This window comes from Corvus brachyrhynchos, unplaced genomic scaffold, assembly GCF_000691975.1.
Source record: "Corvus brachyrhynchos isolate BGI_N302 unplaced genomic scaffold, ASM69197v1 scaffold705, whole genome shotgun sequence".
Classification (NCBI taxonomy): domain Eukaryota; kingdom Metazoa; phylum Chordata; class Aves; order Passeriformes; family Corvidae; genus Corvus; species Corvus brachyrhynchos.
In genome coordinates this window covers 2,476,044-2,500,474 of record NW_008238346.1, presented here as the reverse complement: position 1 = coordinate 2,500,474, position 24,431 = coordinate 2,476,044, and the positions used below count along the sequence as shown (strand labels likewise).

The window sequence follows — 24,431 nt, the reverse complement described above, 5'->3', positions numbered from 1 at the left end:
ACCAGCTCTACTGCTAAAAAAGTTTCCACCTACATAGGAACCTACATAGTTATCCCGTGCGGACCAGCCCGGGTACAGCTGCATGTGAAGCTGTCGCTCCTTTCTTGCTAGTTCATAGTATTTCGCTTGTTCTTCTCTGGATAACGCGTGCCACTGGGGTGAAGAAAAGACAAAAAGACAAAATAAAAAGCACTAGTGGTTGGGTTTTTTTAAAGCATGCTAACAGCAAAGTGTATTACTTATATATATAAATACAGTTAGAATAGATTTTCATAAAAAAGAGATCAAAACAGATGATCTGACATGCGGACATTCGTATTTTATTTACAACTCCAGATTATAACTGCAGTGAAATCAACTGAACCACAACTAATCATTTACATGCAGTCAACCCCTTTGTCTCCTGTTGAGAGAGGAGAATTAAGAAATCTAAACAAAAACAGGCAGCAGGAGAGATGGTCCAGAAGCTGAACCACTTGTCCTGAGCCAGAACTCAGTTACAGCTTTGGTGGTGGTCTCCCCCACTGGCACTCCCTCCCCTCTCTTCTAGCTCTCACAGGTGCTGATACTGGTACTGTACTCAAACGTTTTTCATTTCCCATTTACTTTTCTGCCTATCTTATGCCAAAATAAAAATCTAAGATTTTTTCATCAACTGATCATGGAAATAACACTGAAATGACACTGCTATTAATTAACTCCTCCTCTCCCCACATGAATGACCCCACTGGCAAGAAGTGCCTGTGAAAACTAAAAACCAAACCAAGGCCTTTGGTTTAGTAATTTCCCTATCCATTTTCACAATAGCAGAAAAACACAGGGATTCAGAAGGTATGAATCCTACCAAGTTTCAGGCCCTGATTGTGCTTGTTCCCTGTTACCTACCCTTCGACCGAGGATTTGGTTGATGGCTGCGCTCTCTTTCAATGTGCATTCTGCTACAACTTTTGCTCTCATTTCCTTCATATACAACATAAATGCATTAAGAGGTTTCTTTATGTGTGGCTTCTTTTTCTCTTCTTCTTTTTTGGAGTCCTGATGTTTTCTGAAGAGTAAAGATACAACAGACAGAGAACTCACAGTGAGAACCCCTTGTGAGTTTATTAAATTAATCCCCTCAATCTCTCTTACATTAATCCTCAGAAATCTCTAGGAAGAGTACCAGAAGGTTCTCTAGAGCCTTCACCCTGGCTGCTGTATGGGAACAGTCTTAAGAGCATTACAAGAAAATTCACCTCATGTTTATGCAACATCATCAAGTACCCTCTGAGCCCCTACAAGAACCTTGGAAGGACATGGGCATCCAGAAAAATGGGCTTACAGGGAGAGGTTAAGCATAACAGTAGAGGAAATAATTACACCCCATCATCAATGAGGTCTCATCAGTTCAAACCTAAACTTGACGCCAGCTTTCTGCAGCTTTGAAGAAGCCATTCATGCTCTAGTTTTTTGTCTCCTGTGGTGCATCTGTTATCTCAAGGCTTCAAACTGGGCACTGAGTAATAGAGAAACTGGTCAAGAAACTTGAATCTTGACCAAGAAAATCCCACTTCCTCGTTAAAACAGGTGAAATTAACAGCTACTTGCCTATGTCACAGAATGACTCAAAGACTGCTACCATCATTCTGACATACTTTGGCAGCTAAACCACACTCAAATCAATTACAACAATAAAAGAAAGAAAAAAAATGTCACAGCAAAAACATCACAAACCCAAGCCTTTTTACAAGCCACACATGCACAGGTGATGCTTTGAGTATTCTAAAGAGAAGACAGGGGAAACAACAACTTACGAGCTGTGGAGTGAGCCAACGTCGCTCTGGGAAGATTCCTGTTTGACTGTTGGTGTGACTATGGCCGGATGAGGAATTCCAGTTGTATGTAAACTATGGTGTGGCGGGACCATGTGTGGAGGAAACCTAGAGGAGAGAAAGCTGTGTAAATCGTCAGAATAAAAATGAATGAATGGGGAGGGATGTGTACACACATTAAAAAAAAAAAACAAAACTGGCATATAACAAGCATATGACAGCTAGACAAAGCATATGAAAGCTGGCAGCATTAATTAGCAATAAATTAAACATAATGACTCTTCTAATGTCATTAAAGCCAATCTTCCCCTTCATTATCATTACTGACACGAGACATCACGATTTTTAACATCTTTAACAAAAGGCAAATTCAACTGGCTGAACTAGCATGAAGGTGGAATTTCAGCTACCTGAAACAAAATCCACCAGTCCAGTTCTTAGCTAAGAAATTATGTGTGGCAACCAAGGAATCAATTTTTATAGTTCTGAATCATGTTGTGAATTTAGGATGACATCTTTTATTCTATATTGACAGCAAAATAAAATATTAATGCCAACACATTCTAGATGCATTTTTGATAATACTTATAGACGCCTCATTAGCTACATTTTGTTGATAGAGCAGAAGAAAATATTTATTTGTGTCTAATAAATCTCTGAGCCACATTGCTTTAACAGAAGGTGGAAGACTGTGGAATTTTTGATCCATTAAAGTAACCTAGAAAGGCTGTAACTATCTAGCCTTTCTAAAGAGCAAAAAATGTTGTCAGCTTTATGGTTTATGGTCATATACATGGACAGATCCCAGTCCTGCAAGTGGATTCAGTGGGATACGCAATCCTTGTGCATGAATCTAATTGCTTGGTCGGGATCACAGCACAAACATGGCACAATCATTCAGACTTTTTACATTTTAACAGAAATGAACAAACTTTTCAAAAGCAGGATTGACTTATATCATTGTTTCCCAACAGCCTCAGAAAGGTTTTGCAGTGAATAAGGAAAGCATGGCATGACTGAGTGCCTTCCTGTTAGAAAACTCGCGCTGAAGTCAACAGGTTTCCAGGGAATGGTTTCTAGCCTAAAATTATATTTCAGAAGTAACTTTCCTCAAAATGCCAAAATTAAAGCGATCTGGCAAGGGCTTTTCTCACTGCAAATCCTCACTCTCATCCCAGATTTTGAACCATCTGATCCAAGTAAAATAACCCAAGATTATGGAACACACAATGGGATAAAAAATCATTTCTTCTATCATGAATATGCAATGATTTTTTTTCTATCCAACAGGATTTAAAATGGGGTGATATACTGTGGATATCACCATGTATAAGCATCAGAAATATGGTGGAGTTATCGTTTTCTCCCCTCTCTTATAAATTCCAATACTGAGCTTAACAATCCCACCCCCCTATGACTGCCTAGACATTCCTTACATTCACAAGATGACACAGAAGTACTTTCAAGAACAAGAGCACTGTCCACTACAAGCTCTGAGGATCTTTGTCTATCAGCTGGTAGTACTTAGGGTGATTGGACAGAAGTATTTTGTCTTCGAAGGCAGTGGGAAGAGCAAAGACTGACAGGGAGAATGTGTAATTGTTCAAGTTGTAGAGAATCGCAGCTCTTCATGAACAAAGGCATGGAGAGAAGGGAGGCAGGAAGGTGGGATGGCAAGGGAAGAGGAGAATGGGCAGCAAAATGGTCATTCCTACTTCTGCTAAAGACTCACGGACACAAATCTCCAAGTGGGTTGTCCAAGTGCCTTCCCACTCTCTGACAAAAGTAGCTGGGAGAGAAGCACACATTTGAGGATATACTTTGGTTCATGGTAGGTCAGAACAGAAGACAATGCCGAGGCTGCAAAGAAGACTGACATCCTTGTCCCAGTTCTGCCACAGAACTGCTCACCATCAGCAAGACACAAACTGGGCCTTTGTATTATTTTTTTCTGTTCTCTTTTTATTTCCATGTGTATATATTTTGATTGGATGCATCTAAAATCTCTTCACATAGCGCCTGGGACCTTCAGATGCAGTACAATGCAAACAAAAACTGACAGTATGACTTGGGTTTTTTTTTAAATAACTTAAAAACATGGGCAAAAATAAAACTGATGGAAAAAACTGACCTCGCTGAAAGCAGTCTAAGCACAGTGATAAAAGGTTGAGACACATCCTATCAAGTGACTGTCCTAGGCAAGACCCAGCATTCCAGAGAGGACTATGCTGCTGGGACTGGCTAGGCCAGAGACAAGGGGACAATGAAGGATAAAGATGGAGATGAAAAGTCTTCCTTCCAAGAGCAGGCAGGAAGAGCTGTGCTGGTCTGACATGAAGGCTCAGCATGAAGTGCAGTGGGCATGTACCAGCAAGGAGAAAACCTGAGTGCAGAGCACAACGCGCTCATGTTGAGTGAAGGGCGGCAAAGTCTCCACTGACCTCAGCTGGGATATTTTACTCACTGGTCTCTAAACTCCAGGGACAGCAGCCTTCATCAACAGGCAGCTGCAGCTCAGTGGTTATTTTCAGGGTTGCAGTTTCCATGAGGAAGTGCTGTGTTCATTACCAGTGACCATTCACTTTTCATACTGAATTTCTGCAATTCACAAGGCTGCCTATTCCACTTACACACCCTTTCCTATGTTTAGGGCTATAAAAACATGCTCCAGAACCCAAAGTTGCTCTCACAATCCCATGGACTTCCGTGGGCTGGGTGAGGGTTCAGCCCAAAGTCTGAGTTCCTGCTCATTTCGTAGACAGCCACTCCTATGGCAATATGAGCAGGGGAAGAGTGTTAATTTTTAACTTTCTGGCTACATTCCAATTTCAGTAATTACATTCAGCAAAAGTGAATTTCCCCTGAAATTTCAATTACAGAAGGTATTTTCCACTGCCACCACTTAACTGCTGTGCAGTGTTTATCTGGTGTAATTCTGCTAAATTATTTCCTGATTTGCTCTCACAGCAGTTGTTTTTTCATAGTGGGTCCACTGTTTGCCCATCACTCAGCCCTGTCTCATTTTACCTTAAAGGCATATTACAGAGAGGTAATGAAGGATCAAGAGATGTTATAAGCATGCTGCAAGCATACATTGTGAGTGTGGTGATGCTACAAGCAACAACAAAGAGTTGTAAATGGTTAAAACAACTTGAAGACACTACCTTAACAGTCTAAACCATTTATGAAAAATCACTATTAGTCACCCATTAACCTTTTATAAACTATTCATAAGCACACTCTAACCAATGAACGGTAATTACTAAGCTTAGGGAACTAAAGGTTGGGAAGCACTATAGGCTCCAAAGATCTGTACCATAACGCAGGCAAAGATGGGAACCACTTTTAAAAGAAGGCTCTGGAAAACTGTGGATGGAGGGGTGAGGTTTGAGGTCTGCCCTGGCTTCACTGTTGGGGCAGAGCCAGCACAGCAAAGGCAAGGTTTGCAGCCTGGGCTTGTAGCAGGGCCCTGCAGGGCTGTTGCCCAGGCCCAGCCATGAGCAGCATGTCTGGAGGCCAGCGTGGGCACTGCTGGGCATCTCCCGACCACACCGGACACTGGGACAAGGGCTGTCCCACCGCTGAGCCCAGGCTGACACAGGAAAACACACATGAAACCATGTATGAGAGCACAGCTTGCCCAGACAGTGTTCCCATCTATGGGAAACCAGGGGAATTTCTGGGCTGAAACAAAGGGTAAACATCTTAAATCTATTCATCCCCCTGCACATGTGCCTGAGCATGTGCGCACGTATGGGCTTCTGTCAGAGACAAAAAGAAAGGCTCCCTGTGTATATGCACACCCCTCACCTTCGCCTAAGACATTCGCCAGATTTTTATTCTCTAGACAAGTATTCCATGAATTGCAGTAAACACCCTAAAAATTCTAAGCAGCTCATTATACACCACTGTCTCCTTTTATGGCTCCAAGCCAGAATATAATGATGAGTCTTAACTTGTTAAGGACAACTAATTTTTTGTTCCTGGCTGTCTCAGGGGCTTCTCTCTTACTCACTCTCACTTTACTTCACTGTTGACATGTTTCTGTTAACTGGATGTCATCTGCCTGCCTTGATTTTATGCACAAGCAGTGGGATGCATTTTTCTGTGCAACAATTCTGCTTTGAGTTGCATTAGATTTGTCATTATTCTCTCATTTTCCCCTTGCACTTGTAACATTTCATCTATTCCTGCCTTATTTTTTGAGCCACGGTGCACCCACATTATGGTTTATACATGATCTTGCTCCCTTTGAAGCCGGCAGATTTCAGAGCCAGCCCTCGTCAGGAGAAGTGCCTGCTACCAATTTAGCAGGCTGAGGGCCCCGAGCTCCAACAACTCAATCTAAAGGGGGTCACAGGGTGGCACAAGCGAGTGTCAGCAAGTGCTGTTTAATTGCCAATCTAGGCTTCTCCATGGTGTTTAAAGTATAATGACCCATCACTTAATTCTGAGAAGTCCTGGCCCTGCTGCTGAATGGAATGAATATCAAAGGATGTGCTAGAACAGGGCAAGGAGCCTACATTTCCTATAACTGCCATAAGTATAATAGACCTCTACTTCTGTCGTCCCATTACCACAATAATGTATTTAATTTGCTGTGTACTCTTTTTAACTAGATACCTTTCATAAAGTCTATCTTGGGAATATAGCCCCCCCCATCTCTCCCCTCCCTCAAATGACTAGCCTCTCTAATAATAATTAAACTAAATCAAGCTCTACTTTGCCTCACACCATGCCTACACATCTTTTATAGATATTAAAAAAGATTAAATGGGAGGAGGGAACCATTGTTTAAATTTGCAGCTCTCTCCCCAGCCCAGTATTTTTTTTCTGTGCTGGGACTACAAATTTTTTTTTTTAAAGTTGATTTTCCAGTTGTGTCTCGATTTGCTGGACCAGCATTTTAATTTTAATTTTTAGCTTTTGGTTTACTTATCTAAAGCACACACCACACTATTTTTCCACCCATTCACTCATGAGCCCTAGGTACAGATTTCCATTTCTCAATGAGGTGTGCTTCCTCCCAGCCCTCACCAGTCTTTTCCTCCTTAGATCATCTATGCAGCAACATTCACATATTAAAGTGCAGAGATGGAGAGGAAGGGACAGAGCAGGGCAGAGACGTGGAACCTTGCTATGTAATGCATGCTAATTTAATTATGTGCCATCATCAAAATGGATTAGCTGTTTCAGCCCATCAGGAAAGCCTAAACTTCCACCGATTTAATTAACCAGGCTGAAAATCAGATGAACAGAAAATAAAACTATCATTAGGAGCAATTAGTGATTACTTAAACATAGTGCTGCCAACCAGTTTGTAAATAAAACTAGCAGCCCCTGGAAAATTAGATGGAATTAATTGGAGGTAGGGAGGGGGAGAAATATATACTTCTAAAGCTTTTGAGGGTCAGGCAGGCCCTTTTATGTTGACTATCAGTGTTTGGAGCTTTGGGAGGGGAAAACACAGCACAATAACCTTCCTCCCAACTCTGCTGAAGAGCAGTCCTCCTCCCTCCTGAGACTTCCCTCCCGCGCACACAGCGCTGCTCTGGCTGAAGGCCACTGACAAAGCAAAGGGTATCACAACTTCTCCTCCTTGCTTTTTCAACATTATATTCTCCCAGCTCTTTCATTTAGTTTGGGTTTTAAAGATGGCTTCTCTCTCCTCCACCTCTCCCTCTAAAACAAATTCTTGAGGCCCAGCGACAGCATTAGGACAGCACCTTCTCCTCACATGGGAAGATAGCCCTCGCCCTCTGCTCCACCCCACCAAAAAGCTAAGGATGGCTGTTTAACTGAAGTGCTTTCAGAAATCTGCTGCCTAGATGAAATGCTCTCCTCCAGAGAGTGGGAGGAGGAGCTACATTTGCTCTTGATTTAGGACCTCAGTATCTGAACTCACCTTGACATGGAAGCATTGACGGTCAGAGCTGTTGGGTAAGGGTGGCGGAAACCCCCTGTCGTGATTGGGTATACTGGCTGACCTTGCCTGGCAAAAAAGAAGGGGAAGAGAGAATAAGAGAAAGGAAAAAAGGGTTTAAAAAAAAAAAAAAAGAACAACAAAAAACTTCTCTCTGCACAGTAAGCTTTATTCTCATTTGATCAGAACAAAAATCTTGGGGATTGTACAGCAAGGATCAAAGGAAAGAAACACAGAACAATTTGAATGCCATAAATCTGATAGGAATGGCTAATTAAATTTTATAACCTCTGCTTATGTCAATAGAGACCCTCTCCCCAAGCTGAAACTAGGTGTTTTGTTGTAATAATTAAAGGCGAAGTCTCGCTTGCTTTAATGGAGCCATCACACTAATTGAGGGCTACACATCCAAAGGAAAACAATAATGAATGTAAATTTATACCAAAATAAAGTACAGTGAATCAAAGGACTTCAGTTGCGCTTTGGGCCTCTTTCGGTATTTAGATCTCGGTGAGAAAACATTAAATTAACAGAGCTTAATTTGTAGCCTTTTGTCAGATTAACAAGTGTTGACAAGAGTTACCGGGGGAGAGTCCCCAAGAAGTATTGTGGGTAACCAATAGACAATCACACCTCATTACAATAATTAAAAAATACAGCAACATGCAAAACAGCATCCTCATGAAAGACACACAACTTTTTCTGATGGAGGTTTGTCTGTGCTGGCTAGCTCATTTCATCTGTCCTTCAAATACATCATCTGAGTGGGCAGGATGCTTTTGGGGTGGGTACTATGCCAGAAACATGCAGGTCAGTGGAGGATGGATGGGTTGGGAAGTTGATGGTGAAGCACATGTGGCAAGGAGAGGGGAAATGAAAACCTTGGGTTACTTCTGTGAAGTTGGCCATGTTACTCTCCTAGAGTAGAAGCCCATGTGATGGTGCCACCCACAACAAAAACCACTGGGAGAAGCTGTAAGAGCTGTAAGAGCAAGCACACCATGGCGCTGACTTGTTCTAAAGCAGCTGGGATGACAGACTCTTCCAGAGACAGAGGTGTCCACTAGCACCTGTCTGGTGAAACTGGCCACACATGGCATCATTCACGTGCTTTGGCACCCATGGCATGATGTCCAAGGAGGACAAACCTGTGTCTGCACAATACAGATGAGCAATGAGGCACAGATCAGAGACAGTGAGGAGTTTCTTCCCTGCGCTCTCATGTCTTTCACCTTACTGACTTTTGGCACTAGCTAAGTGTATTTGTTTTAAATGTTGAGGCTGTTGCTGTCCAAGCTTGAGTTAAGGAGCTGACATGCATTCTACAATTGTTCAGGGTGTCCTTCGGAAAGGGTAAATCACCACAAAAGAGGAGGAATTTCAAATTTCAGGGAGCAATGCTTTGGGTTTTTCTTCTGCTTGTGATGTGCTCTCCTGAAGAAGCAACCTTCAGCAGAGAGCTGATGGACATGCTTCACCCTCGGGGTGGAAGAACCTCTACCCAAACAAGCTGCATGACCACTCACAAGGAAGGGCAGCCTGCAAAATGGCCAGAAGCTCCAGCTCTCCTCCATCATCACTTTTGTGCTTGAGAAAGGCCTCCAAACCCTCTGATGCCACCACCTCTTCTTGCCCGAGGCCTTGGGGGTATGTGGGGACCTCCTGCTCTGCCCGGCTCTCCTACGGGGTATCAGCTCCAGTTCCTCATGGAGGACAAACTTGTGGAGAGGTATTTTAGCACAGCTGGCCAAACAGCCTCAAGCAGGAGCAAACCATTTTGACCTTTGGGCAATTGATTTCTGTAAGAAATATGATCATCCCCAAAATTGAGGAGGCCTGTTACATGAGAAAAATGGGGTAACAGCCTTGATTTACAATGCAGGGAACTGTTGTATCCAGCAATACTAATGAATTTTATAAAAATTTAAATCAAATGCACTACACAAAAGGCTTGGGCAGTGCTTAAGTGTATTATAAACCTATTGAGAGATGGCAGTGTAAGAAAAAAAAAGAAAATAAGGACTCAGTTACTGCAGGGAGCCTCATACCCAGCAAGGCTCTGCAAGTGGGATCTGAGGAGTTGAAAAGAAAACAAAACCCCAAACTAACTTTCCATTGCTTTTTTCTTAACCAGTTTTAAAGTAAACTAATTCCTCTTTCTTGTTTAAAATTCCATTCCTCAGATGCCAATTGCCAACTGCCCAGCCACATCTCAGCCAGGAATGCTGCTCACTGGCTGATGTAAAGCTCTACTGTTTCACAAGAAAAACAAAAGGGTTTTCAACAGAGAAGGCAAATGAAATTTAAAATTGCAAATTTGTAGTGAGGATGGCCCTGAAAAAAAGAAAAAGGGTCTGTGAGAACCACCCTGAGCCCCCAGAAAACCAAATCTGAGAAAAACCCATGTGGTGCAGTGTAAGGGCAATAACAAGGAAAGGACGTTTCGGCAGAAGGGTTTAAAAATTCATGCTTCACGAGCTGTCAGCTGGTTGGGATGACATGCAAAGCTGTGTCTAACTGCTTGTGTTTGTTTAAGACCACATGACCTGGCATAAGTTTTAATTAACCTTCATGAGGTGGGCAAATCCATAACACTCAGTGAACTGGCAGTTGGCAAACTCATCCCAACACACACACACAGGTACACACACACACACATATTTTACATAAATTTTACACATCAGAAAAAAGAAAAAAAGAAATTAAAAAAATGGAACTCCTTACTGTGGTACTAACCATCCTAGCGGATGGGGGATTTGTCCTACAGTGCCTGGTGATAATGGATAATAAGGAGATATATCTGGAGGATGTGGAGGCCTTGGAATTCCTATAGAAGAGGAACATAAAGCAGCATCAGTATTGAGACGTGGAAATAAATAAAATATAAAGAAAAAACACATATGTTTCTGAATTTCTGTCAATTTACTTTTATTACAGTTTTTGTGCCTTCACTTAGGGTTTTCAAAGGCTTTTTCATATCCTTATTTTTTAAACAAGAAACAATGATGTTATTCACTCCCTCAGTCACCTCTCCAGTCAGAGATAATTATTTCTGTTATTTAGAATTCAGAAGTCTCAGAAACTATTTTGGTGTGATGCTGTACTAGACACTCTCTTAACTGCTCAACAGAAAGATGGACCCTGTAACAACTTCATGGTAATTTTAGTCTCAAAGTCAGCCAAAGGACCACAGGCCCTACCCCATGTGTTGACTGGGTACTCAATAACATGGTACTATTCCAAAGTAATCTCCAGAACAAGTTTAAAAGTCATTAAAATTGCAGATGATGTTTGCTTTTGAGCAAACCTAGGAAACCTTTCCTGAAACCATGACTGGAGGTGAGAGCCCCTGGATATACTTGGTGAAACCAGGAGCAGATGTTGAAGGTGTGCAGGGGAGGACAGAGAGCCCACCCATCCTCTCTGGGCCCGGTGCAGTTCCTACTCGGAAAGCAGAAACCAGCTCCAGACACAAGCCTTAAATATTAACGCTCCTTACCTTAAGAGCAAATAGGAATTACTCAGAGGAGTAAGGGTTACAAGGCTGGGTCTTTCAATTAACAAGCCAGGGCACAATTACACAGCAGAAGCAAAATTAAAACAGAGAGCATTAAAAAGAAGGGGTACTGTATTCAGGGCTAAAAACTATTTTTTTAAGTCACTTGGGAAGCTTTTAATCTCTAAATTAAATCTCCTTGTGTGACATTTTCGTGCAGACATTGCTTTTTCTCCATTACAAAACCCAAACAGATTAACTGGGCTTTAACTATCCAGTGAGCTATTTGCACACTTGAAAGAACGTTCACAGAAGAAAAGTAAACAGTCTACAGACGTTAATCATATGTTTTACGATAACCATTTAAAAGCTATTCCCTGTACTACCATTATTTAAATGAGAGGTTGACTGTGCCATTCACTTGCAATACCCAAGGATGGTGAGATGGATTCCTTTCAAGCCACTGTGAAGTCGGCATTAAGCACAATTAAAAGGGGGCCCCAGTCGAAGCACAGCGAGTGAAAACCAGCTAATGCACAGCCTCATTCAAGGGCTGGAGTTCAGATAAATTATCTGCCTAAGTTAGGGCTGACACAGAGTGATTCCTTTGACATGAATTCTGTTTCTGATGAACTCCCCAATTAACTAAATGGAGTTTGGATTAACAAAACCAAAACCACTGCCACTAGGAACTCAATGCAGCCTGGAGAAAGAAGATTGACACTGTTTGACTTCTTTGGGACCTCAGGTTAAAAAGGGACTCTTAAAAAGTTAGAATAACATGTAAATTCTACTCTGTAACACCAATAAATCTAGTCAGGGTTTTACATGGTGCTCTATATTCAAGCAGAGTGCCCTTCAGGCTGAACTTAGAGTTGGGTAGACTTACATTGGGGAAAAGAGTTGCAAGTGTAAAGCTGGAGCTAAGTAGTTACAGTGGATGAAAATTCAACATTATAGAAGAAAAATTGCTGAACTCCTGACACAGAAACAATGGGATTTGGGGAATTAAAAGAGATTCATTTTGAAACCGGTCATGACCCACCACCTTTAAAATTCCAGCTGCAATTTTGTAAGTGCAGATCACAGAACGTACATGTTTAATTCTCTGGGTCGTGCATGCAAACCAAGCACTGGTAGATCGAACTACCAGGTGGGGTATCATGCTTGCAAAGAAACACACCTGCAAGCGACCCCACACAGGCAACTCTGGTGTCACTGCAGAAGCTCTATGAAAATTTACCCAGTAGGTTTCCTTCTGAAGCTTAATTGGCTTAAAAAGGAAGTATTTTGCCTGGGTTTGACATTTTACATGCCCCCTTTGGTGCTCCAGCATGGGAAATCCGCTCTCCCGCACTCCTCTCCCCTAATGTGCAGAAAGGAAAGATCCACCCACTCCGTCTCAAAAGAAACCCCAAAATATTTCCCACCTACCTGTTTTGGGATCTACGTCAGCTGGTAAGTGTGGAGGAGGGTTTCCTGGTGTGAAGTGCTCATTGCTGTATGTGATAAGCGGCGTAAGAGGGTGTACATGGTGTGGGTGCTGCACAACTGGCACTTTGTTAGACTGTCAAGAGAAAAAGGTTGACGGCGTTAGGGCAGTGCTGGGCATCCCCCCCACAGCAGCACGAGGTACAACATACAAAAATCTGAGTAGCCAGGATTTCAATGCGATCCTCAGACTTTTCCAGATCCCTTCGTGGTGTCACCCTTGCAGTTCTCCCACTCTCTTGCTTAAAACCTCCTCACACACTTTCCCTGCTGTTGAGGTCCTTTAATCTTTTTGACCTGTCATGCTCCTGTATGGAGCAACAGCAATTCTTTAAAAATTTTCCTTTTTATTTTATAATCTTGTGCTTCACCTCCAAGATGCAGGCAGACTTCTCAGTGAGGGGCTGAGAGAGTCCCCCATTTAATTAGCAGGAGACCCAAATGCTCACTGACCTGTAGGTCCTCTCCTCTCCCCTTCCTGTCCTCACTCTCAATTCTGCATTTTACTGCTCATTGCAAATACTCCAGATAAAAAGCCTTTGTAGTGCTGGAGTATTCCCTTCATCAGCAAGCATTAAGCTGACAAGCGATCACCTGCATATTTTATATATATATATTTTAAAAGAGCTGATTAATTATCAATTCATCAGAGAGCACTAATAAATGGAAACTGGATACTGATTAATTAGGCTACTAAAATATTCAGCTATATAAATAATGGCAAAACCCCCCAGATAAAGCCATTGAAATTAACACTCTTGTAGGGGGAATAATCATGCAGATATCATGAGGTTTTCCCCATCACATTCCTAGCTCTGGGGGAAAAAAAAAAATCTTTTTCTCAACAACAATAAAAAAAATTTAAAAAAGGAGTGAATGAATGAAAGAAAAGGCAGGCTGAACTGTAACTTACCCTTACAAGATCACAAAGAAAAAATTAAGCTGAAACAAGCGAACCGCTGGACCATTTACTGCGAGTAATCCAATTGCAAAAAACCCTATTCCCCATAGAGGATTTTCACTAAAATCCTACAACAGGGACATTTAACCAGATTAGGTACCAGCAAAGATAAAGAGGCTGGTATTAGATGATGAATGGATTAGAGTCAGGTTTCATTTTAGAATGTGTCTTCATTTCCTTTTATTACTTTAAGTAAGGAACAACTTGCATTAACATCAAGTAAAAGGAATCACATTAAAATAAAGTAGTGATACCACGGTGGCCGTGATAGCGCCGCTGCTGTTCAGGGTCTGCCAGCACTCTCCTGCTCACCCTCCTGCTCCAGGATGGCTCCAAGCCCACTGCTCACTCCCCAGCACCCCCAAACACACGCACACACCCTCACTGTGCCACCTCAGACATGCTATTGCTATTATCTGATCTTGCTTCCAATGCTCTGAGCTTCCCTTAAAAGCATTTCAAAAATAATTCAGTTATTCTTTGGGAATGAGCTTGTGGGGAAGGAAGAGAGAAGACAAACTGGGAGCAAGGAAGAAAAGAAACATCTGTCTTCCCTGCATAAACAAGAAGTCCCTCCGTCATGCTTTGGCCTCGTGAAGCCCCTTTGGCTCCCCCAGCCCCAGCCCCTGCCATACACGGCTATTTGGGCTCACTGCTTTGATAACCGGCAGAAAAAAGTGTGCATCCAAAAGAAGCAAGCCAAGAGCTGTGCTTGTGCTTCCCACGACTTCTCCTGTGTTCTTCACCATGTTCATCTCTTTTTGCCACCTTTACATGGGATGACTCCTCTCTACTACCAAGCACATGGTACAGGGGATTCCCATGTCAAGTGGCCACCATGCAGGACAGAGTGTGGTCACAACAGCCAGGGCTGTGATTTACAGCACATTCTGTTGGCTGGGTTGTGGGTCAGATCTTCTGCCAGCTCAACAGCCAAGGACAACTTTTGGCCACACAGATCCATAATGGTTTCACATCAGAGGAGATATGAGGATTTGGCTCTCCAAGTTCAAAAAGCCAAAGGAGATGCTCTAACCCAAAACTGTTCTCTTTCAAGTGAACCAACCAAAGCAATCCAAAAGTAACTGAAAGCTTTGGCAAGGGCTTCACCTAACAAATCATATTTCACACCATACAAAGTAGCAGGCATCTACTTAACAACACATGACATTATAAGCCAAATGACCAGTTGATGGGGTTCACAAAAATGATCATTTCCAATAAGAGCTATTTTTTCTGGCCAAGAACTGTGTGAACTCCTGCTGGTAGGTGACCCACAGTGTGGCCCCATTTATTGAAGAAATTAATACATGCTGTAGCTTTGTGTTCTCCCAACTCTATCTTCACATCATTGCAAACCTCACCCAGGCCCTGACAGACATTAAGGGCTGTCTTCCACAGAGAGCTTATTTTCATAGAAACTGGAGCTGGCTAGTTAAAAAAATAAGTAAGTGATAGAATAACATTAGAAGGTCAGACTTAAGCCGACAAACACGAAACAACACGTGAAAGGAAAGCTGGACTGACATGGCTCCATCACCAAAGCCAGATGTACCATAGGGGGTTACATGTAAACTCTGGGAAATCACCACTCATTGCTTTGATATACCAATACCACCTGCAATATCTCCACAAAACAGAACAACTGCTAAATTATGATGCATTTTACTTAACATGTTTCAGAGAGAAATAAAAAGCAAAAGGAAAAACAAATAAAAATCAACAACTAAAAGCTTGAACCTCAAGTCTGCAAATTTTTCCTCCAGTAAGTAATTTTTATTTGGGCGACTACCATGCACTCAAACAGACCACTCATATAAAGGTGCAAGGGAAGGATACTTTTTTGCCATTATGATGATGCTGGGGCAGAGGTGGGGGGAGAATGTACCAGGGGAAAGGGAGAAACTGTCATATGCATGCTCAAAAATATGCTGTTTGAGACAGAAGAGTGTAATCCATTTCCCAGCGAATCAGTTGGCATCTGTACCACCACCCAGGGACAGGTTTCCATTCTGTTTTGCACTGTTTAGCACACACTGGGGAAAGGGACCATAACTCCCCTCAGAACAGCACACACAGTTTGCAAGCCAAGCTAATCATGCATAATATGCTAAACAAGCTGCTCTTAAAAAGTACCATTCCTGAAGTTAACTAAGCTTCCTTGGAAAAGAGAAAAATAAAGGACTATCTGGGAAAGAGCAGGATTAATCCTGCAGATGCATCTTCCTATGAAGTCAATGGGAGCTCTGCCTGAGTAATAAGTGTGGTCCTAAACCCATCCACTGGCAATGAAAGGTAAACCACAGAAGCCATCAATAGGAGACACCTATTAGATGACTTTAGACATCTCCCTGCAAAAGGCAATATTCTCCAATATACATTTGTGAGTACTTTATCAAGTGCAGTTTTAAGCTAAAAGCCATTGGGAGATGCAGGGGTTGCTCTGGCAAGTTCAAGAGCTCCATTTATGGCTCTGTCAGGCACGGAAGGGGAGCTGCACTGGTACACACAGATTAGCATCAGGACATGTGGTAACAGGATAGGAACAAGTGGAGATTTCTAAAACGAAATCCCAGCATCTACAAAGTACCACATCCTCTGCTGATGAATCACCCCTCTCCACTGAAATCTGAGGTCTCATATGCTGGGTTAGAGGGCACGGTAAAGAATTGCAAAAAAACAAGAGAAGTTTGCTTTTCTTGATAACTGCTGCCTGAAGCAAACCACAGGAAAGTGTCCCCATAGGGGCTCTACTACTTAATTTCTCTATATGAATTTGAAATGCTTCTGGGAGTGCTTAAACACAGATCAGTATAAACAATAATGGAGCTGTAGAACAAAAAACATTCCCACACCAAAACCACAACAAATTTTGGACTGATAAATGTTTGAGAGGAATACTGAGATCCATTTAGGCTAAGTTCTGATAGGTGCCTTTAGGGAACAAAAAACCCTATCTGAACTTCAGATTTAAACTGCAGGAGATTGTGTGTATGAATTGCTGTGTATTAGTCTTTGTTACATGGTAAAGACATTTCATTAACAGGATGAAAGATGCTACTATGCATATACAGCCCAATTTAATACACCCCACTGATGAATACTCCCCATTTACTGAAGAAGTTAATACATGCTGTATAAATCAATAGTTCCTAAGTCTCTGAAAGCAACATAAGACTTGCACAAGATGAAACATTGTATTGTTCAGCACACAAAGAGAAACCAACCTCTAAACAGGAAGAGTTTACTACTGCAATTTCTGTTTGCAAAATCATAGCTTGTTTGGCTTTGCTAACAAAAACATGGTATCAACTCAAAGTCAGAGAAAAACATGCCAGAGACACCAGAGGATGCCCTCACTAGGAAAATGTGGGGTTAGTAAAGGCAGGTCTGCACAAAAAGCCACCCAGGCTGAAAACAAGCCATCATGCCATGGCAGCATCACAGCAGCCAAAGCCTTCGGCCTCCAACTCCTTTCCAGTGCACCCCGAGGGCAGGGCAGGGGGATGCTCCTGCACCAACCCAGCCTGAAACTCCAGTAGCTGCCAGCACAGGCCCTGGAGCTGCATCCCCTTCCCTGACCTGGGTGGCCATTGAAATGTCCTTAAAGCCCTGTGAGGCAGGGAGGTGCTGCAGCCCACCAGGCACCCCTCAACCACCCGCGGCTGGGAGCACGGCATGGGAGGGACTGAGCAGCTACTTGCACCCAGACCCCAGAGCCCTGGCCCCTTCCTCCACTACCAGAGGAACGAGAGCTCGCCATCCTCCTGAAAACCTATTAACCAAGAGACACTGAAAACAAATGGAGCTAGAGCTCCGCCTGTCTTTTTGCCACATCCTCCTCTTCCCCACTGCTCTCCTTTTCTGCTGAAGAAAGATGGGCCCTGAAAGTGCTTTTATGAGCCCAATACAATAAAACAAAAGCAGCACAGAAGAGGGTTTGTCAGCCTTTTCCCCTCCTCCAGGGTGGATGCAGGTCGACAGTGGTCTTGAATTAGCAGGCCCTCCTGGAGTTACTCCCTGGGCTTAGCAAGGAGTACCACGCAATACCAGTTCACATTAAAAAATAGGTTTATAAATTGTTTCTCTCTATTTTCCAGATGATGTTACTGCAGTTATGCTGACTGTGGCCAGTGAAATGCTAAAGGATGCTCCTGAACTACTCTGCAGCTCCAAAGATGCTCATAAAAGGAGTTTCTTTTTTTCTAAAGGTTGATCTCTCCCTGATTCGGCCTAGGAATGACATCCTTACACCACACTCATCCCCTCACCACCCTGACACCCCACACAAATCAGGAAATTATCTGCAAGTAAAAGCAAACCCCAAAATATTGCTGCAAATATTGAAATATTTTTCCACTTCCAGCAGAGTCGCCACCACCCAAAGCCAAGCATCAATAAGCAGAGCATCAGTAAGCACCACTGCAGCCCTGGGGATCACCCACATCAGTAGCCACTCTGGGTGGCACCCCGAACTACAGGGAACTGCAAACCATTTAGGTTAACTGAGAAGCTAAAGCCAACCAAACCCACCAGGTATATGTAAGTTGGTACTCATCCCCTTCCCAAGCATAAAAATTCAACACTACTGATAAAGCATTTCCAAAAAAAAAGGGAAGATTTAGTTTTACCCAGCCCTGCTTAGCTAGTGGAGTCGCAGTTTATTTTTTTTAAGGAAGCTTTCACACCTGACTAAGCATTCCTGAAAACTACTTCCCCTTGCTCCTTCATGGCTGATGCAGTGGCCTGAGCCCTTTCTCAGTTTAATGTAGCTGATTCCTGCCTAAGGTCCTGCCCTAAGCTAACTGCCCATTGTAGCAGGAGACAAGGCCTCCATTGATAATCGCAACTCGCCCTGCTAAAAAAAGGCTCATTTTCTTCTTTCACACAAACGATGACAGGAGCACTGACAACCATGTGCTGGGACAATACCCTCCCAAGGCAGAGCCTTAAAAAAAAGAAACCCAAAAAACCCTGCAACAACCCCCACTGCCCTACCATTAGTAATTTAAAAAAATCCTAAAAATGGGGACATACACACACTTTTGCGACCTTCTGTTTCTTCCCCTTCCCTCCTTGACCACTTCCTAAAGCCAGTGAGTGCCTACCTGCTCCTGCAAGAACTGCTGGCTTTCCAACAAAACCCCGTGGTCTATTAGCAGTGTCTCAGACAAAACAACAAAATCAGCTTCCTGGCTCTAAGTGTCCAGCAATTCATTCATGAGAAGAATCGTTTTGGTTTTTTTCCCCCTTTAAGTCTTGATGAAGTGTCCCCTGAACATTGGAGAGCTAAGCCACTGTGCTTGACATTTTTCCACATCCTTCCTGTCAGGGAGCAAAGGTACTGAGGGGAGGGGGTGGGGAAATGAGGATTTAAGATGTTCAGGAAATTTCCACTTAATTTCGCCAAAAGGCAATTATGTGAAATGATCTGGTGACAATTAGCATACGCCAAATCCTCTAGTGTACAAGGGGAAGGACTGGGGTTTAGCTATCTAATTACCGCCTGTTAGTTCTGATGCAGCAGGATAAAACACACTAGTAGTAAAACATTATTAAGTGTGCTCACACTCTGCTTTCAAAGCTGTGGAGGGCTGTAAGTTTAATGCTTTGGTATTTGGAGTGGGTTTCTTCGGGGCTTTTTTCAAGTAAAAGAAAGAAACTTGGGGTTTTAAACACAAATTAAGTGCTGCAGTCTTGGACAATGTGGTGTTACTCTAATGTCAGGTCAGACCCAAACAAGCACCTGCTACACAACTGTGTATTTTGAGATCCTTCAGCAACACTGGAATTACATTTACGACAGTTAGATTCTACCTTACTTATTCTCTTAAGGCTTCACTGATAAAGAGAAAGCACTCTGCTCACCTGCTCTGCCTGACCTTGGCATATGAATTCAGACACCAATTACATCATCTATAGCCCAGAACTGTGGCCTGCATGTATCCAGGCAAGCCTTACACTGAGTATCAAAATTAGAGATGATTTGATCAACAGGTGGATTTTCCCTTACCAAGAGGACAGGGTAGCGCTCAGTCCCTTCAAGTTTCAGGTAATAAAGTACCCAGATTTATTTCTTCCATTACAAAAGGAGAGGCAGTTTGTTCCCCAATGTGACAAATACTCAGTGCTTTCTTTGCATACTTCAGTTAATTTTAATTACTAGACAGATACTACCTCTGCAGAGCAGGCAAGCCTTCGTTCATTCTAACAAGGCAAAAAAGCAGAAACACTTGGCACATATTACAGTAAAACTGAAAAATACCTTTTTGTTAAGCCATACCAATACAAGGTGTGCTGGATGCACAACCACTCAGCAAAAAGATGGGTGAAACCAAAGCAGGTCTTTGGGAAATGGTCCTGAACACAAATAGAGTAGGAAGGGGAGAGGCACAGAGCAATAACACAAAAATTAAGAGAAGATGAGAAGCAGAGAGAAAAGCAAATATAAGCAAAATACTGCTTATAATTGCCTCAATAGACCTTATTACATGCTTTTGTGTGAATACCTAGTCATGCAATTTGACTCACGGCCCAACAATCTCTGATATGCCTCATTATAAACAGCTTTAATTCTTGCTTATAAACCACTTATTTCAACACTAGACGGACATATACTGTAGGAGAAATAGCTCCTGATTTTTATTAGGGTATCTGTGATTTCTGTCTATAGCAAGACTTTGAATGTGAAACTGTTGAAAAACTGCAAGAAATGAAAGAAAATCAGCATGTATGCCTATACCCTCTTGTACTTGGCAATTTCAGTAACAACACCATTATTTTAAAACTATCATGCACATACATGCCTTAAGATATGATGACAAGTTTTCAGCACAGCTTTTTAAAAGGGAGCATTCACAAATTATAGTGCACTGTGCTCAACACCGATATGCAATATACCTAGCAAATGTATATTAAATCACCTAACAAATAACAAGGTTTTAAAAACTGTTTTCATTTTTTAATGTGCTCAAAACATTACATCCCACACAAAGCCATTAAGTGATGAAATTATTAAGTAAGTCCAGATCAATTATTTCCTGAATAAATTCAAAAAAGCCTCCCCAAAAATGCTATGTTAAATGCACATCAGAACTGAAACACCTTGCAGGTATTTCAGAAGGAAAGTAACAGGCATATTTACACAGTGCTGTCAGGCCTTTTGCCTCAAGTCCCAGTAAAAAAATTCCTCTAAAGGTAAAACATTTGTGAGATCTCACCATCAGTCCTGCAAAACCTGCACACACAACAACATGCAGTGAAAGAAGAAACACCTGTCCTTTTAGATTAATTAATTTTAGACAAATTTTACAGAATTTCATCCCTTGTTTTATATAAGAAAAGGCAAATAAATCAACTAAGCTACTCAGGGCAAAGATACCACAAAGTACTGAAGTGATAGAAAATCCTCCTCCTGGATCAAGTGACTCTGTAAGCAAGTCTGGCAGAGTTAGAAAAGGAAACAGCAGAAAACTCAAGACTTCCACAAAACCACCAGTGAAAATGTGATGCGCTGTAGAATTCTTCAATTAGTTTCTATTTTCTGTGTACAAGTACAGGTAATACACAAAACTGGCTGAGGGGTAGCTTTACTTTCTGTAGTATATAATAATAGGAGAAAGAAAGTCTCATGGACCTCTGACAGCAAACAGAACCACTGTATTAAAACGACTTATCTCATATTTATCAGCATTCCCTCTTATTTTTCATATTCCTTTATCACTGGGTAAAATAATTGTTATGTAGTGTCCCCAAAATTTTCACCTTTCACATTACAGCTGAGCTTTCTGAAGAATTCAGAAAATTTAACTGTCAACCAAACACAGGATCAGAAGCACCCAATAAATAGTACTATGTACTATTTTTAATAATTAAAACAAAAGATCTCGTTTTGTGTATGGCAAGAGTTAAACCATTCCACCTCCAAACCCCCTTAACTGTATCGAATGTGCCCTGCTAAAAACCAACTTTTCTTCCTTTAAGAAAAAAACCCCAAACCCAAACATTTTTACCTTCATGGTTTCAGAGTTTAGGAAATATCGTACAGAACTGAAGAAAGCTTTGAAGTGGCCCCCTCCGCCCCAAAGGAAAAAAAGAGAAGAAAAGCTAGTGATGTCATGGTCACTGTGTGACTGCCTGACTGCGGATGTAACACAGCTCTACACGCGCACACACTTCTCCCTCGCTGGTAACCATTGTTCAGCAGCCAGGAATCAGCCCCCGAAACCTGCTGCACACCGGGCTCTGAAACACCGCCCCGCCAACAGACCCTGATCCCACCCTGGATGCACGAGGAAAAAATTCCTTTCCCCCCTCCCTCCCCCCCAAGCAAACCCCAAACCCGGGTGGAGGGAAGGGCACAGAGGAGGAGTGCAACAACTGTCCCGCTGCACCATTGTGTCGTGACAGAGCGGCTCTGCCGCTCGCTCCTCGCCACTGCTGTCAAATTAAGTGGCATCGAAAAGTCGCGCTTCCCCTACTAAAAAAGACGATTACCATAAAATAAATAAATAAAAACAGAGTCGCTAACAAAGGTCACAGCTGGAGATGCTTGCTTGATTTCTCATGCTTCCACCCCCCCCCCTTTTTTTTTTTTTTTGTTTCCACACAGGAAGAAAGGGAAGGAGAGGAAGAGAGGAGGAGAGGGAGAGAAGTCACATCAGAAGTTCAATGGTCAAGACGGAAAGCGCGCACGCAGAAAGTGCTACTCACCCAACAATTCAAATTGAGATGCCAGCAGCCGAACTGCTGGAAGAGAGAGAACCCAGAGGCAAGCGCTCCTCCTTTACCACTCAAATCTTCCATTCCCACTAAAATTGCATCCCTCGGGTACATAACAGCTTTGTCTTTCCTTCTGTTAACCTCAAAAACTTTTTTTCTTTACTGTCTAGATGCCAATTGTCCTGGCTTTGTATTATTTTCCTTGCAGCTTTTCTCTCTCTTTTTCTTTCCCCGCTCCCCCCCTTCACTTAAAGTACTGGAAAAGCTGTCTTAAAAGATCAAGATGTCTCCAGTTTTTTGGCCTGGTGTTTTCTGAATGCTCAAAATCCACTGTCATGTTGGCTGTGAGAAGTGTCTTATTTCTAAATTGTCGGCTGCAGTTATCAAAATTTAGAGAAGCCTCCTGTCTTTTCCAATATAGCACTTTACCATCACCCTTCCAGAGAGTGGGGGAAAGACTTTCCTCCCCCCCCCCGCACGCAGGTATGTCTGTTCACAAGAGCTAAAAAGCAGTTACTTTGGAAATCAATGACAATGCTACTCCAAGCCAGGTTGCGCAGGTATTACTAAGTGCAGCGAGGAAATGCCGGCCAGCCGTGAGGGAGCATGATCAGTTAAGTGTAGCAAGCAGTCACTTTATCTGCAAGATTGTCAAATCCCTCAAAACAAATTTCTTAGGGGGAGAGCTGTAAGGAAAGTGTATTTTCTTGTCATTGTAACACTGAGGTGACATTTGGCAGACCTTTAGCATTAGCTCTGTTCTCTCCCCCTCCTCCCTTTTCCTTTAGTATTTAATATTTCTGTAAAACACTGACCTACTGCAACAGGGATGCAAGACAAACTTCGAGATAGATAATGTTATGGTGCCCTGGTTACTGTATTTTCCCAAGCTGTTTCTAAAAGAGAATTAACAGGGGTACCTGAGAGCATTGCTGAATCGCACAAAGCCTTCTGCCCTGCGCCTTGCTCTTGCCTACGAGCATTCCAAGATACCCGCTTCCTAAATCTGAGCCGGCTATCGCAGACATCCGAGTTTGCCAAGAGTCAATCTCTCATCTCCTTTTTATCCTTTTCCCTAAAGTTGTAAAATAGTTACTCTGCAACAAGGGCAAAAGCTAAAAAGCGTGGTTTAGCAGGAAACAATTAGGAAAAGGTGGCTGCGTTGTTCCCCTCCTCACTTTCTAAGCAAATTTGTTAACACTGATGGATGCTGCATGCACAGGGAGCAATCACCATATGGGACGGACGCTGCTGCAGACGAGGCACTGGAGGAGACCAGTTGCAAACACTTGTCTTCCCCACGCACATCTGGGTGATCACATCAACGAGTTCTCTCCCCCCTCACCCCCAAAGCGTGAAACAACAGGACCAAATAAATATAGGGGTAAAAATAAAACTGTTTCAAGGAGGGAGACCTTGAGTGCATCCAAGTTTGCCTTTTAAGCGTCAATTTAATCTGCAGGGGCCACGGGCTAAACAAAATATAACAAATGACAACGAAACACAAACTGGTACCCAGGCCCTGGGGAAAAAAAAAAGAAGAGGAGCAGAAGAAGTACACGGGGGAAAATTTGTGCAGTCCCTGTCCGCCGGAGCCCCGTCCCTGGTCCTCTCCCTGCACTGCTCTGGCCTTCGTGTGTGCAGTGTCAGCCAGCAACCTCTAAGGCCCTTAATACCAAAACAAAACCCCACGATTTCCCTTTACACGGCAATAACAAAAGCAACGAGGCTCCAGTTTGACAAGTAAAAAGCCCCAACAACACGGCAGCTAATTGCCTTCCCTCCCTCTATTCACAGCAGCCACCACACTCCAGCGGCTGCCTTTGTCCCACGTGCGGTTCCCGGGGCTGCTGATGGACAGTTCCCCACCATTTACCAACAATAACTTGGAAAAGTTCAGCCAACGGGACGGGCAACTCGAAATTCGGGATTGCCGGCTCTTCCCGAGAGATGCGCAGTACACGGGATGGAGGCTCCGGGAGCTCCCTATTCGCATGCTCCCCCAAATACCCCCCAGAACCAGCTCCT

The 24,431-nt window shown here is 42.8% G+C and overlaps 1 protein-coding gene across 8 annotated transcripts in view; it reads right to left on the bottom strand.

Moving 5' to 3' along the window:
* TCF7L2 (transcription factor 7 like 2) overlaps window positions 1-24,431 on the bottom strand; it is a 171,332-nt gene that overhangs the window by 12,328 nt on the left and 134,573 nt on the right. For 4 of the 8 annotated variants that reach the window (XR_001862292.1, XM_008634420.2, XM_017735195.1 and 1 more), the window contains 6 exons: window positions 12,665-12,797; window positions 10,459-10,561; window positions 7,717-7,803; window positions 1,794-1,934; window positions 886-1,045; window positions 46-153 (listed from right to left, as the gene is read on the bottom strand). Coding sequence is in view for 7 of the 8 variants with exons in the window: in XM_008634420.2 (XP_008632642.1) it covers window positions 46-153; window positions 886-1,045; window positions 1,794-1,934; window positions 7,717-7,803; window positions 10,459-10,561; window positions 12,665-12,797 (732 nt within the window). In the remaining variant the exon portion in view is untranslated. The remainder of the gene's footprint in view (window positions 1-45; window positions 154-885; window positions 1,046-1,793; window positions 1,935-7,716; window positions 7,804-10,458; window positions 10,562-12,664; window positions 12,798-24,431) is intronic. The other 4 variants (XM_008634421.2, XM_008634423.2, XM_008634424.2 and 1 more) reach the window with 2 other exon arrangements.